Source organism: Coregonus lavaretus (assembly GCF_964263955.1).
Source record: "Coregonus lavaretus genome assembly, chromosome: 2".
NCBI classification, from domain to species: Eukaryota; Metazoa; Chordata; class Actinopteri; order Salmoniformes; family Salmonidae; genus Coregonus; species Coregonus lavaretus.
The window spans coordinates 7,210,352-7,225,181 of record NC_139989.1 but is presented as its reverse complement, the minus strand read 5'-3'; the positions used below and the strand labels follow the sequence as shown (position 1 = coordinate 7,225,181).

The 14,830-nt window shown below is 41.6% G+C and overlaps 2 protein-coding genes across 4 annotated transcripts in view; both read left to right on the top strand.

The window, feature by feature from the left end:
• The window catches only part of LOC311102806 (aspartyl/asparaginyl beta-hydroxylase-like), a 46,655-nt gene that overhangs the window by 16,484 nt on the left and 15,341 nt on the right, over positions 1–14,830 (top strand). For all 3 annotated transcript variants that reach the window (XM_084144224.1, XM_084144223.1, XM_084144222.1), the window contains exon 4: positions 11,849–11,917. In XM_084144224.1, coding sequence (XP_084000350.1) covers positions 11,849–11,917 — 69 coding nt within the window. The remainder of the gene's footprint in view (positions 1–11,848; positions 11,918–14,830) is intronic.
• Positions 7,152–9,385, top strand: LOC311150581 (uncharacterized protein; the record flags this gene model as incomplete). The annotated part of the gene is made up of 1 exon (XM_084188060.1): positions 7,152–9,385. One exon carries the CDS (start codon positions 7,152–7,154, stop codon positions 9,354–9,356), a length of 2,205 nt encoding a protein of 734 aa, XP_084044186.1. The 3' UTR covers positions 9,357–9,385.

The following is a 14,830-nucleotide window of genomic DNA, read 5'->3' as shown; positions in this document are numbered from 1 at the left end:
TTTAAAGGCGGTATTTTCTTGTCGCTCTTCTATTCTTCAACTTATACGCCTCTCTCTTTTCTGCATTACCATCCACTCTCTTCATTTCGCTTCCCTTCCCTCTCTCCATCCTCTCTCCTCTTCTCTTCCCCCTTGTTTTTCTCCTCTCTCTCGTCAGGCTTGACCAAAGAGGGCGGTGAAATTACTAATGAAAACGCAGATTCCCTAGAGGAAATCTTCGGTATTTTAGCCGAGGGGGGCTCTGATTGGTTTCAAGGCTTCTTCACGTTTCTCTATGACGTGATCACTCCTCCCGTAGAGAAGGTGGAGGATCCAGAGAGTCAGACAGCAGAGGAGGAGGGTGATGCTGGTACGTCCCAGAATGGTGGTGGGGTTCAGGGCATTATATTAGACCTACAGGATCAGTAGTCAAAAGCTCCTGAGCGTTCCACTCCTAGCTTGCCATCCATGAGGAGCAGAATGAGACCAGTCTACTGGGTGAGGTCAAAGGTCACCTCAACTCTAACTGGAGGAAATAGAAAATTGCGCTGGTCGTGTCTCTGTGAAAAGAATGTCTGAGAAGAGGATATTATGTTTTTGTCCTCCTCGACTTTGGCCTTGCTGCGATGGTGCTTGCCATTGGGAATATTGGCCTGGACTTTGAAGACTTTTATGCTTTGCACTTTTTCTAAGCTTTTGCACTACTCATTATCGTTGTGATGCACATATTCTTTGCACATCTTTGTTCTGGCTGAATTAATCATTTATGTGCTATTTAAATCTTAATTTTGCCAGTTAAACTGAATTTCTCATTTCTGCATTTAGACCATTGGTAAAAAGAAACATGTTTTGATTTGAATGTAATCAGTTAATCTATACTCTTAAAAGCCTTACAGTAAATCCTTTTACTCTAATCAGAAATGTCAATGAATTCTTTTATCTTTACAACCATCCACATAACATGGTTCAGGCTTCTGATAACATTGTATGTCACAGTTTATGTGACTCATAGTTTAATTCACAAAAAAGTATGTAATGTATATTTTTAGCAATGCAACATTGGATACTGCAGTACATAACGTGTTTATGCTCAAAAGCTTATGTCAGCAATGTTCATCTTTGTTTGATCAAAACATGCTGTATCTATTTGCACTGTCTATTCTAAGTCTAGCAGTCATCTCTCTTTTCCCAGCAGTAGTATGTTAATTCAGTTTAGCACTAGGTCAAGGATGACTACTTTGTCTAAATTCCTATGACTCAATGGTATTAGACCTACATCTGGAAAGGACTGACACTGAGTGTGATGTTGGCGAGATGCTTGAATGATGCACAAATGCAATGTGAATGACCAAATGACCACTGAATTTGCGACTCTGCAACGTTTTGCACTTCTATTTGAAGCAAGTGTGTGTGTGTGTGTATAGGCCTACTTAACCATTTTAGGTAGGCCTATTGCAATATGCAGGCCTAGTCTATTAATATCTGGACATAAAATATCGGAACACTGCATTTTGTTTATTATGTTGTGAGATAAAAGTTTGAGCGTCTGTCTAAGGAATAAATATGACTATCACAGTGTTGATGGAATTATTTTATGTGTAGTATCTACAAACATGGGCACTATCAACGATTATGGGCATCGATGAATTGTTGTATGCATTTTGTACAGGACTGGATCATGACCAGAATAAGTGACTTCTTTCTGTTTGATATCCTTTGAGCGATTGTGTAAAACTTGCGGTATGATGCAGTGTGCACTCTTTTGAAATGGCACGTACAGTCCCCTCCGACATGGTCCATGCTGTGTCTAATATCTTTTTTGGTTTTGTTTATATGTTAGACGAAAAAGAGGCCAAAGTTCCTGCTCCCAAAAAGGAAACGCTGAAAAAAGGTACTTCCTCCTGGTTGATTGCTCCCTGTGCGTGTTGACTTTGGCCTACATTTTGAGTTTTTTGCTGAACTCCCTCATGACCCTGCATATTGCCTAGCAAATGGACCAGTCCTCAAAAAAAAAAAAAACATACTGTGTCACTGTAGCTAATGGTTCTTCTTTCCTTTGACATAATTAGAGGACAAGAAAAAAGTATCTTCCCTGAGAATTTATTCTCCAGAATGATTTTAATCTCTTTGGGAATAAAAGTGTCATTTTTGTCTGTGTGTACGTGCGTACGTGTGTTTTTTAAGTTGGACAATTGATTTCGGGTGGGCATGACATGGTCACACTTTGTGAGAATCAACTTTCTCTGGACTGTGGCTCTGTGGCCATGGATTTTAAACCAGCCCTTTGACAGACAGTGCAGTCAGGGATCAGAGGTAGAAGACTTCATGCGTGGAAATATTGTATCACTCACGTGGTGTTTTGACCAAGAGGCAAATCATAGGCCACAACTTCATGCAACACCTTGGTCAAAACTGTGATTGAAATTAGCTTTTGTTGCTTTTCATTTTTTAGAGAGAGAGAGAGAGACAAGTTTTGTCTTGTGTGTAGCCAACCAAGGCCTGAGTTGAAACTTGTTTTTTTGTGGAAGTTGTTCAATTGAGTATAGAGTTTGGATGATTGTTTACCGTCAATTTTATATTGCACTGTTTGTCTGTTTTCTCCGTCCAGAGGTGGCGGATCTGCGCCTCTATAATCCTGCCCAATTTAAGCTTTGAGCATAAATCCTCTTTTATTTTTTAAGATAATTGGGTGGGTGCTTACATTTGTCCTATTTCACACATGTGCAAATTGGAGTTTTTTTGTGCATATCCCACTCCCCCTGAGAGTGTGGTCAGAGCCAGGGATCAGCCATTATTGACGGTGACCCTGGATCAATTAGGGTTATGTGCCTTGCTCAAGGGCACATCAATAGATTTTTTTTTACCTAGTCGGCTCAGAGATTTGAAGCAGCAACCTTTCGGTTACTGGCCCAACGCTCCTAACCGCTAGGCTACCTGTCATTAGACTGAGGATAAGACAAACTGCAGCTCCTACAGGCTTTTGTAAGGCAAAATGACATCTCAGTAGTGGATTCAAGTTGTTCCCTGTTCAGAATAGATCTAATTCTTTAAAAAAATAAAATATATATATATATATATATTAGTTTGGTTACTTTTGGGTCTTATTGGACTTCTTCTAACAAGCCTACATTTTAAAGGATAAAATGAGACCTAAAATGTAGGGGGGGGAAAACGGTTCTAGTTTAATGAAGGGGCATAGACGGGAGTGTTTTGCCTGTGTTATGGAAGACTATGAACTAGGCAGCGGCACAACGTATTTGATGAACTTAAATGTGTTTTCAGACACTTCTTCATTTGACACACGTTTACTTTTGTTTCTGTTTGTCCTCTGAAAAAATGTCAGCGGAGAAGATTGTAGAGGTTCCTATTCCAAAAACAGAAAAGCCAAAAGGTAGCCCACTTATTTAATGGTGGTGAGTCTGTTGTATGAGTCAATTCTTGTTGACCATTGATGAAGCTAAAAAGCTCTTCCTTTCTTATAAAAAAACAAGCCTGTGGATGCTATGAAAAAAGTAAAACCTGAAGGTACTTTGACTGATATTTAGTTTAAGTCCAGTTTCATTGAGTTTTACTCTGTCGGGATGAAAATGGTAATGTGTGCTTGCATATGCGTGTGGTTTATCATGAATTCATTAATAAAATCATCAGTCATACTTTTGAAGACGTTGAGTTTTGAATCTGTAGTGGTTGTTATAAGGACACCTGTATCAGACTAACTTTCTGTGGGGCATGGACAAGGGTCAGAGGTACATTGGCTTAATGCTAATAATGTCTGTTGAGAAATAAAGTATATTTAATTAACTAAAACCTATGACTGTTGACACCTATATAATGGAGACAACCTTCTGCTCCAGGTCACCTTAAAGCAAATTTGTTTGCATCCAGGACGACTTCACATTGTGGGCTCCCGAGTGGCGCAGCGGTCTAAGGCACTGCATCTCAGTGCTTGAGGCGTCACTACAGACCCCCTGGTTCGTTTCCAGGCTGTATCACAACCGGCCGTGATTGGGAGTCCCATAGGGCGGCGCACAATTGGCCCAGCGTCGTCCGGGTTTGGCCGGTGTAGGCCGTCATTGTAAATAAGAATTAGTTCTTAACTGACTTGCCTAGTTAAATAAAGGTTAAATAAATATATATATATATATATATATTTTTTTTTTTACATTCGTTCTAAATATTCTTATAAGATTTTGAGTTAGCGGATGAAGTGGGTGGCTATTGTAAAGCTACTTGTTTGAGTAGTTGTTCAACGGTAGAGCTCACCATTGTCTTACTTGTGAGTAGTTTATAGGATATGTGGTCATTTGTAGCCCAGTTGGTAGAGCATGGCGCTTGTAACGCCAGGGTAGTGGGTTCGATTTTCGGGACCACCCATACGCAAAATGCATGCACGCATGACTGTAAGTTGCTTTGGATAAAAGCGTCTGCTAAATGGCATATATTATGAAAACATTCGCTCACATAATTGACATTCACATATGCCTAACTGCATAGATGTGTTCTACCATTTTCACACACACATTGTATTGCTAATTACTGTGTTATATCTTTAATCCATTCCTAAACCAAAGGGGACTGGGGGCTACACTAAGTATCCCTGCAAGTTTAAAGATGCACTATGCAGAAATCGCTCCGCCATTTCCTGGTTGCTAACATAATAATAGTTAGCCTAATTTCAGTTTGTGACAAAACAAGGAAGTGTAGCAATATTTTTTAGGTGTTCGAAGCTGGTGTACCAAACCCGAAAGTAAGACGCAAAAACAAAACTTAACCACGGGAAGCAGAGAAATAGCGCACATAGAACAGATCTACCGCTTCTTAGACTTGCTTTAAATGAGTGTCAGATCTATAACTCATATTTCTATGTCAATTTGATGGGTTGCCCGAAATGTTAGGTATTGCAGCTTTAATGGTGCCTGAATCCTACGGGTCTTACAGGCTAACTATCAACCATGGCTGCAATGTATTGTGAAGTAGCTCTAATGGCCTTGGTGTTTTATTACTGTTCTTCCTCTCCCAAATCAGATGAGAGTCCTGGAGAGGTGGCTTCTAAAAAGAACAGAACAAAAGGTATCAGCATGTTGCATTTTTGGTTGTTAGACGAAAGTGAACTTTGTTGGTGTGTGGTTGTTTTACCTGACGTGCACTGACAACTGATTTTTGTCTTTGCTTGCATCCCTCTTGGTTATAAAACATGACAAAACGCTGTATTGATAATGGAATTGAAGATTGATTGATTATCCTAATACGTAATGTGTGTCATAATCTGAATAACCTTGTTTTTCTAATTTGATTTGTTTGATTTAGTGGTGTTGAAACGACTGGAGTGAGTTGTTAGGATGAATGAACTCTATGAAGAGTTGTGGAATCATCCGCCATGAGATCTGCAGCATGTTGATTCACATGTTGAGCTCTAGTCCGGTCGGTGTGTGTTTTTAGCACTTATTTCCATAGATGTGATGTAGTAAGAAAATAACCCGGAGTGTGCTAACGTAGTACCAGCAAACACAAGGTGAGAACTGTAGAAGTAGATCTCAACCTCACTAGCCTATTGCTATTGTCCTAAGGCAGGGTTCTTCAATTCCGGTCCTGGAGGGCCGAAACACTTCTGTTTTTTATTTCTACCTGGTAGTTAATTGCACTCACCTGGTGTCCCAGGTCTAAATTAGCCCCTGATTAGAAGGAGAGGATGAAAAACAGAGGTGTTTCGGGCCCTCCGGGACCGGAATTGAAGAACCCTGTCCTAAGGCTATTTGATCAACTCTAATATGTGATATATATTGAAATAGCAGGACGAGCACGTCATCTAGTCTGGATGAAGAAGTATCAATGCTGCAGAGGGAAGTCCTCAAACTCCAGAAAACTGCAGCTTGAAATTGAGAAATGAATACTCAATCAGGAGAAAATAAAGAGAGCATGGAAATTAGAGTTTTAGTCGAGAATGAACATTTTAAGCCCGACCCAACCAGAGCCTGAGGAGAGACAGGTGGTCAATGCTCTGCAGCTCGAAGCATGAGGCAGCCCAGAAAGCCCAGGGAATGTTACAGGCTGAACTCAGGGAGGAGAAAGTGAGGGAGGAAATTGAACAAGAAGACAAAAGACAGGCTGAGAGTATTCTTGCTAAAGAGGAGGAGGAGAGACAATTGTCCGGAGTGCTGGAGCTCAAGAGGCAAGAGGTGGCCCAAAAGCCCATGAAATGCTAGAGGCTCAACTCGAAGAGGAAAGAGGGGCTGAGAGGAGAGCGCAGGAGCAAGCAGAGAAAGAAAGGCTAGAGAAAGAGGGCGTTTTTAAGTAGTTGAAGGAGGTAGAAGAAAAAGATAGGCTGAATAACTGTAGACTATACAGTCGCCTCAGTTTCATTTCCTAGACTGGTTTGGTTGTTACAATAAAGCACTGCCAAACTATAGCCTGCATGTTGGAGTTTTTCTTCAATTTCGTTAGCAATGTTGTGAACATCCATTAGTGATCAATGGCTTCTCTCATGCAGGTTTGATGTTTTCAAATGATCAGATAGCCGATTGGTAAAGTGCATGCATGCGAAAGAGTCATGGCAGAACCACAATACCCAATCACAGCATGATTTGGATAGCTGATTTTGCGATCAACGCTATAGTCCTTGCATCAAGAGTGATGTCTATGAATTTGAGAGGGGTACATTTCCCTAGCTTCATCGCTCCACTCTATACCAAAACAAGTGTCAGGAACCCATTTTGTTGTTTTTCGAATCGCAGAATGTAGCTTTAATATGGAACGTAAGATGTAAATCAACTAGACAGCATTTCAGAGTTGCTTAGTAACTGGCAAAGCTGGAACTTTGATAATTTCTCCTAAAAATCACATTTTCAAACTAACCATAACCCTAACTATACTGCTAACCTTACACCTAACCCAATTTAATTAAGGAACGTTTATTCTGGATGTTTTGAAAATAAACGTGGCGTGAAATGTATTTTCAAATCAAACTATATTGGGACACATAACATAATAATAGACGACCTGGCATGTGCCATTGGCAGTGGGAAATAGAAGGGGTGTTGACATACTGCCCTTTTAAAACAAGTTTCCAACCCCCAGAGCACCCAACAAGAGAACTTGGTAGGAAATTAAAGGCAGCATTAAAGGAACAGTTGAGAATGATCCATGAGAAGATTGAAGCCCAAAAAATTGCCGAAATGGCTTTGGCTGAAGTGAGGAGTATCCTGGCCAAAGAGGAGGAAGAGAGACAATTGGTCAATGCTCTGGAACTCAAGAGGCAAGAGGCAGCCCAAAAAGCCCAGGAAATGTTAGAGGCTCAACTGGCTCAACAGGAAAGAGAGGGGGAGGAAAGAGAACAAGAAGAGAGAAGAGCACTGGAGCAAGCAGGGAAAGAGAGGCTGAAGAAAGAGCGAATGGAGCAGTTGGAGAGAGAAGAGAAAGAGAGGCTGGAGAAACAGAGGGAAGCTGAGGAGAAGGCAGAAAAAGAACGATTGGAGAAGGAAAAGGTAGAGAAAGAGAGGATAGAAAAGGAGAAGGCAGAGCTGGAAAGGATGGAGAATGAGATACTGGAAAAGGAGCGGGCCGCCAAAGAGAAAGCAGAAAAGGAGAGGATTGAGAAGGCACGGGCAGAAAAGGAGAGGGCTGAGAAAGAGCGGGTAGCTAAAGAGAAAGCAGAAAAGGAGAGGATTGAGAAGGAACGGGCAGAAAAGGAGAGGGCTGAGAAAGAGCGGGTAGCTAAAGAGAAAGCAGAAAAGGAGAGGATTGAGAAGGAACGGGCAGAAAAGGAGAGGGCTGAGAAAGAGCGGGTAGCTAAAGAGAAAGCAGAAAAGGAGAGGATTGAGAAGGAACGGGCAGAAAAGGAGAGGATTGAGAAGGAACGGGCAGAAAAGGAGAGGGCTGAGAAAGAGCGGGTAGCTAAAGAGAAAGCAGAAAAGGAGAGGATTGAGAAGGAACGGGCAGAAAAGGAGAGGGCTGAGAAAGAGCGGGTAGCTAAAGAGAAAGCAGAAAAGGAGAGGATTGAGAAGGAACGGGCAGAAAAGGAGAGGGCTGAGAAAGAGCGGGTAGCTAAAGAGAAAGCAGAAAAGGAGAGGATTGAGAAGGAACGGGCAGAAAAGGAGAGGGCTGAGAAAGAGCGGGTAGCTAAAAAGAAAGCAGAAAAGGAGAGGATTGAGAAGGAACGGGCAGAAAAGGAGAGGGCTGAGAAAGAACGATTAGCCAAAGAAAAGGAGAGAGTTGAGAAAGAGCGATTAGCCAAAGAAAAGGAGAGAGTTGAGAAAGAGCGATTAGCCAAAGAGAAAGCAGAAAAGGAGAGGATTGAGAAGGAACGGGCAGAAAAGGAGAGGGCTGAGAAAGAGCGGGTAGCTAAAGAGAAAGCAGAAAAGGAGAGGATCGAGAAGGAACGGGCAGAAAAGGAGAGGGCTGAGAAAGAACGATTAGCCAAAGAAAAGGAGAGAGTTGAGAAAGAGCGATTAGCCAAAGAAAAGGAGAGAGTTGAGAAAGAGCGATTAGCCAAAGAAAAGGAGAGAGTTGAGAAAGCGCGATTAGCCAAAGAAAAGGAGAGAGTTGAGAAAGAGCGATTAGCCAAAGAAAAGGAGAGAGTTGAGAAAGAGCGATTAGCCAAAGAAAAGGAGAGAGTTGAGAAAGCGCGATTAGCCAAAGAAAAGGAGAGAGTTGAGAAAGAGCGATTAGCCAAAGAAAAGGAGAGAGTTGAGAAAGAGCGATTAGCCAAAGAAAAGGAGAGAGTTGAGAAAGAGCGATTAGCCAAGGAAAGGGCAGAGAAAGAAAAGGAAGAGAGAGAAAGGGCGGAGAAAGAGCGTGTCACCAAAGAAAGAGCAGAGAAAGAACGGGTAGCAAAGGAAAAAACAGAAAAGGAGAGGGTGGAGAGAGAACGGGTAGCGAAAGAAGAGCGGATGGAGAGAGAACGGGTAGCCAAGGAAAAGGAGTGGATGGAGAGAGAACGGGTAGCCAAGGAAAAGGGGAGGATGGAGAGAGAACGGGTAGCCAAGGAAAAGGAGTGGATGGAGAGAGAACGGGTAGTCAAAGAGAGAGCAGAGAAGGAGAGAGCAGAGAAAGAGCAACAAGCCAAAGAGTTAGCTGCTAAAGAAAAGGAGAGAGTGGCGGTAAAAGAACACTTAGTAAAAGAAAAGACTGCAAAGGCCAAGGTTGAGACAGAACAGTTACCCAAGGAGAAGGCAGCGAAGGAGAAAGCAGAAAAAGAGCGTGTACTCAAAGAAAAGGCAGAAAGGGAGAGAGTTGTGAAAGAGGAGAAAAGAGCCAAACAGGCAAAAGAGGAGATGCCTGAGAAAAATGCGAATAACTTCACAACTACGAGCAAGAAGGAAAAAATCTTGGCTGTAAAAGACCTTCTGAAGCCTAAAGCCACCAAGGTGAACAAGAAATGAAACTGCACAGGCTGATGATCCTTCAATTACAAAACAGACAACTATACCCTCCTCCCTAAAGGCACTTCTGTAGATCTGAAGGAATTGATTTATAATTTAGCCAATATAATTGATGGTGCTGAATAAATATGTTATGGCTGGTCTGTGGTGATCTGTGATAATCAACTTTGGTTTTGGTCTTTTGTTAGAGCCTTGTCCTCCCCCTTTTGGTAAATTTTTATGGCTTATTATTGATTTATTGGGGAAAATATGCACGGAGTACAACCGAGGGGATAACACGTTATAGCGATTCCACTTGTGTCCAACGTGTTCCCTGATACATACATACTGTATAATAATTAAAGAAAGATGTGTACCTGCACACTGAAAAATGCTCCCATAGATACACCTGCGGACGCATTCAATCAAATTGTGGAAGCGTTCATTAGTGTGTGGGTATCTGTCTTTCTTTCATTAGTGTACGTTCTGTACCCTTCACCTGCAAGTCACTGAATACACAACTTTTGAAATGAGTTATATACAGACTAAATACAAAGTATGCTCATTTGCTTGAAGTGATTGTTTTTTCGATTTCAAAATTAAGCAGAATATTTTTGTTAGTATAAGGCACACGTGTCAAACTCATTCCACAGACGGCTGAGTGTCTGCGGGTTTTCGCTCCTCCCTTGTACTTGATTGATGAAATAAGGTCACTAATTAGTAAGGAACTCCCCTCACCTGGTTGTCTAGGTCTTAATTGAAAGGAAAAAATTAAAACCAGCAGACACTAGGCCCTCCATGGAATGAGTTTGACACCCCTGGTATAAGGTGTTTCTCAGTGAGTTGAAATGGCTATCATAAATTTGCATTGCCATACAGATTTACAAACAATGAGTGCTATAAACTGGGTGGTTCAAGCCCTGAACGCTGATTGACTGACAGTCATGGTATATCAGACCGTATACCACGGGCATGACAAAACATTTATTTTGACTGCTCTAATAGTAATAAGGAACCTTGGGGGTTTGTGGTATATGGCCAATATACCACGGCTAAGGCCTGTACCCAGGCACTCCATGTTGCGTCGTGCGTAAGAACAGCCCTTAGCCGTGGTATATTGGCCATATACCACACCCCCTCAGGTCTTAATGCTTAATTGTAAACTATCAAATGTGTGCTATCAGTGCTCTTTCTTTCGTTTGTTTTGAATTTAATCAAATTAGTGCTTTTCTACTCTTTGCTTGCTTTTCAGCTATATGCTCGTTAAATCATGTTTTGTGTTAACTTGATAGGTATTTTTGTATGATGACAAGAAGATTACTTTTGCTTTCTGAAAAATCTTCAGTATGGCCTGGGCACTTCTTTACATATTACTTGAAACATCTCATGAAGCAAGGCCATAGCTACATTTTTATTTTCGTAGAGACTTGATGATTCCTTTTTAGTGCAAGTGTGAAACTCTCTGTGTGGAACAACCTACCAACTCTTCTTGGAGTACTCTGTCATTTACCAGTTGTAAATGGTACCTGTGCTATATTTTACTGCTGTAAAGTTAATATTTAGAAATTGCATGACAGAAAAAATACTACCTTTTTAAAAATCGTTGTTTTTATGTCTGTGTCTGTTGTGTTTGAAACAGCCGAGGTGTATTTTTGTAAAACGATGTAGGCCTTTTCTTGCTTTGGTGAAACTAAAATCTCACAAGGTACTGGCAGTATGGCTGAAGTTGGTGTATTTTGTTAAATCATATCATTGCTGACTTAGTTTTTGGTCCAAAATGCAATGATGCCAGATAAGTTAAGCTTTTGTCCTCAAGCCTCTTTGATTATTAAAGATCTTTTCTCAAATTGGCGTGTGTGCTTTTTCAATAGCAATAATAACTATCTATAGCAACTTTCATACAATATATTGTAGCCCAAGCCCAACGTGTTTCATATGTATGTATTGTATGTTCTTTACTTGAATGGTAGTAGTGACCTATTCTCTCAGATTGCCAACAGCCGTGATATGTGATTAATAAACTTGTCAACGTTGACATTACTTAGGGCAGGCCAGGACTGTCAAAGAATCTCCTTAAAAGAACCATCCAATAATCCAAACAAAATGAGAGGGGGTTAATAGTTCAGAATGTTAGAGTTGAAGATGCCATAGATTCTGCTATGTGACTGAAGGCCCATGGAAGTATTTCCATACCTGTTAGATCAGGCACTGTTACAACAAACTGTAAACCCAAGTCAGTTGTGCATTGTTGATATGACTTCTTTCATTTCCTTTTCATGTTCCTCAGTCATTTATTTATTTCATTTATGGGCCTTTCTCTTTCCTCTGGTCATTCTAACTTCTTGGAAAATGTACCTTTTTATGCATGTTCTCAAGTCAATCATATTCCTGACAGTTGAAATTGATACTCTTGTGAAATGCAGTTATTTCTAGAGCTGTGTGGTGGTGAGAAATGGCATATTTTTTTGTACGTAATGTTTCACGTGCACACATGAACATTTCCAAACAAACAGGTGTGAAGGAGAGGCCGGTTTCTCTGGTGCAGAGGGAAGCCAAGGCGGAATCTGCTATGGAAGAACCAGGTAAGACCACACCTTCTTGAGACTGATTGGTCCCTTCACATTGCATATAGCAAGGTATTATCTTCTGTATAGCACATACCCAGACATGCTCTTCTTACTCCAAAAACACAAAGTCATAATGTGAGAGACAATGAGGATGTGATACCACTTTGAAAATATTACCGTAATGTCAAAGATGCATGTGGACATATCCTCACCAGTATTGTTTCTTTTGGGGGGGTTTAGGAGACAGGTTAGAGTGGGTGTAACTGTCACTCAAATGACACCCTCTTGGCTTATGGGCTTATTTGTTATCAGAAAAGGCATTTGTCCTGTCCTACAGCTAACCAGCCATTGACCAGATATTCTCAGTTGATCATAAAAACATATTAAAATGCCACCAAGGCAAGAATAGGTGTGCTCAGATTAGCTCATCCAATGTACTGGGTGGTCGGGGTTGACCCACAACCTGTACACACATTCTCCACCCAGTTACTCAACCCTGCACCTTAGAGGCTGCTGCCCTATATACATAGACATGGAATCACTGGTCACTTTAATAATGGTTACATACTGCTTTACTCATTTCATATGTATATACTGTATTCTATTCTACTGTATTTTAGTCAATGGCACTCTGACATTGCTCGTCCTAATATTTAGTGTGCATTCGGAAACTATTCAGACCCCTTGACTTTTTCCATATTTTGTTACATTACAGCCTTATTCTAAAATGGATGAAATATTTTTTTTACCTAATCAATCTACACACAATACCCCATAATGACAAAGCAAAAACAGGTTATCACATTTACATAAGTATTCAGACCCTTTACTCAGTACTTTGTTGAAGAGCCTTTGGCAGCGATTAAAGCCTTGAGTGTTCTTGGATATGACACTACAAGCTTGGCACACCTGTATTTGGGGAGTTTCTCCCATTCTTCTCTGCAGATGCTCTCAAGCTCTGTCAGGTTGGATGGGGAGCGTCGCTGCACAGCTATTTTCAGGTCTCTCCAGAGATGTTTGATCGGGTACAAGTCCAGGCTCTGGCTGGGCCACTCAAGGAAGTTCAGAGACTTGTCCCAAAGCCGCTCCTGCATTGTCTTGGCTGTGTGCTTAGGGTCGTTGTCCTGTTAGGAGGTGAACCTTCGCCCCAGTCTGAGGTCCTGAGCGCTCCGGAGCAGGTTTTCATCAAGGATCTCTCTGTACTTTTCTCCGTTCATCTTTCCCTCGATCCTGACTAGTCTCCCAGTCCCTGCCGCTGAAAAACATCCCCACATCATGATGCTGCCACCACCACGCTTCATCGTAGGGATGGTGCCAGGTTTCCTCCAGACGTGACGCTTGGCATTCAGGCCAAAGAGTTCAATCTTGGTTTCATCAGACCAGAGAATCTTGTTTCTGATGGTCTGAGAGTCCTTTAGGTGCCTTTTGCAAACTGCAAGTGAGCTGTCATGTGCCTTTTACTGAGGAGTGGCTTCTGTCTCAGTTTGGCCGGGCGGCCAGCTCTAGGAAGAGTCTTGGTGGTTCCAAACTTCTTCCATTTAAGAATGTTGGAGGCCACTGTGTTCTTGGATGCTGCAGAAACGTTTTTGTACCCTTCCCCAGATCTGTGCCTTGACACAATCCTGTCTCGGAGCTCTGCGAACAATTCCTTCCACCTCATGGCTTGGTTTTTGCTCTGACATGCACTGTCAACTGTGGGACCTTATATAGACAGGTGTGCCTTTTACAAATCATGTAAAATCAATTGAATTTACCACAGGTGGACTCCAATCACGTTGTAGAAACATCTCAAGGATGACCAATGGAAACAGGATGCACCTGAGCTCAATTTTGAGTCTCATAGCAAAGGGTCTGAATACTTACGTAAATAAGGTGTTTTTGTTTTTCAATTTTTTATAAATGTGTAAACATTTATAAAAACCTGTTTTCGCTTTGTCATTATGGGTTACTGTGTGTAGATTGATGAGGGAAAAAATGAATTTAATCAATTTTAGAATAAGGCTGTAACGTAACAATGTGGAAAAAGTCAAGGGGTCTGAATACCTTCCGAATGCACTGTATATGTTTCTTAATTCCATTATTTTACTTTTAGATTTGTGTATTGTTGTGAATTGTTAGATACATTTTTACATTTTAGTCATTTAGCAGACGCTCTTATCCAGAGCGACTTACAGTTAGTGAGTGCATACATTTTTTTTCATACTGGTCCCCCGTGGGAAACGAACCCACAACCCTGGCATTGCAAACGCCATGCTCTACCAACTGAGCTACACAGGACTACTGCCCTGTTGGAGGTAGGAACACAAGCATTTCGCTACACCCGCAATAACATCTGCTAAATATGTGATGAGTGTGATAGGAGTCAGGCGCAGGAGGGTATATCACCGAATACAGAGTTTATTCCATCGTACACAATTGCGCTGGATAGCGACAACAGAAAACAGGCACAGGGGAAACCATCTACCCTGGCAATACAAGGTACGGGTAGCTTCAACAATATACAGGCACAGGGGAAAAATCTACCCCGGCAATACAAAGGGAGAGTAGCTCCACCGAGCTACACTACTCTCACAAATAACAATCCCCCACAAGGACAAGGGGGGCAGAGGGAACACTTATACACGGACTAATGAGGGGATAAGAACCAGGTGTGTGTAATTAACAAGACAAGACAAATGGAATGATGATATATGGAGCGGCATTAGCTAGTAAGCCGGTGACGACGAACGCCGAAGCCTGCCCGAACAAGGAGGGGAGGCAGCCTCTGCGGAAGGCGTGACAAAATATGTGTATGTGACCAATAACATTTGATTTGATTTGGTGGTGTTTGGTCAAAGACCGTCACGGTAGGAAGATATTTTAATGAAAAGCGTATGCATGACCTCCAGCCGGCAGAATCCCATAGAGCTGAAATGACAAACTACAATA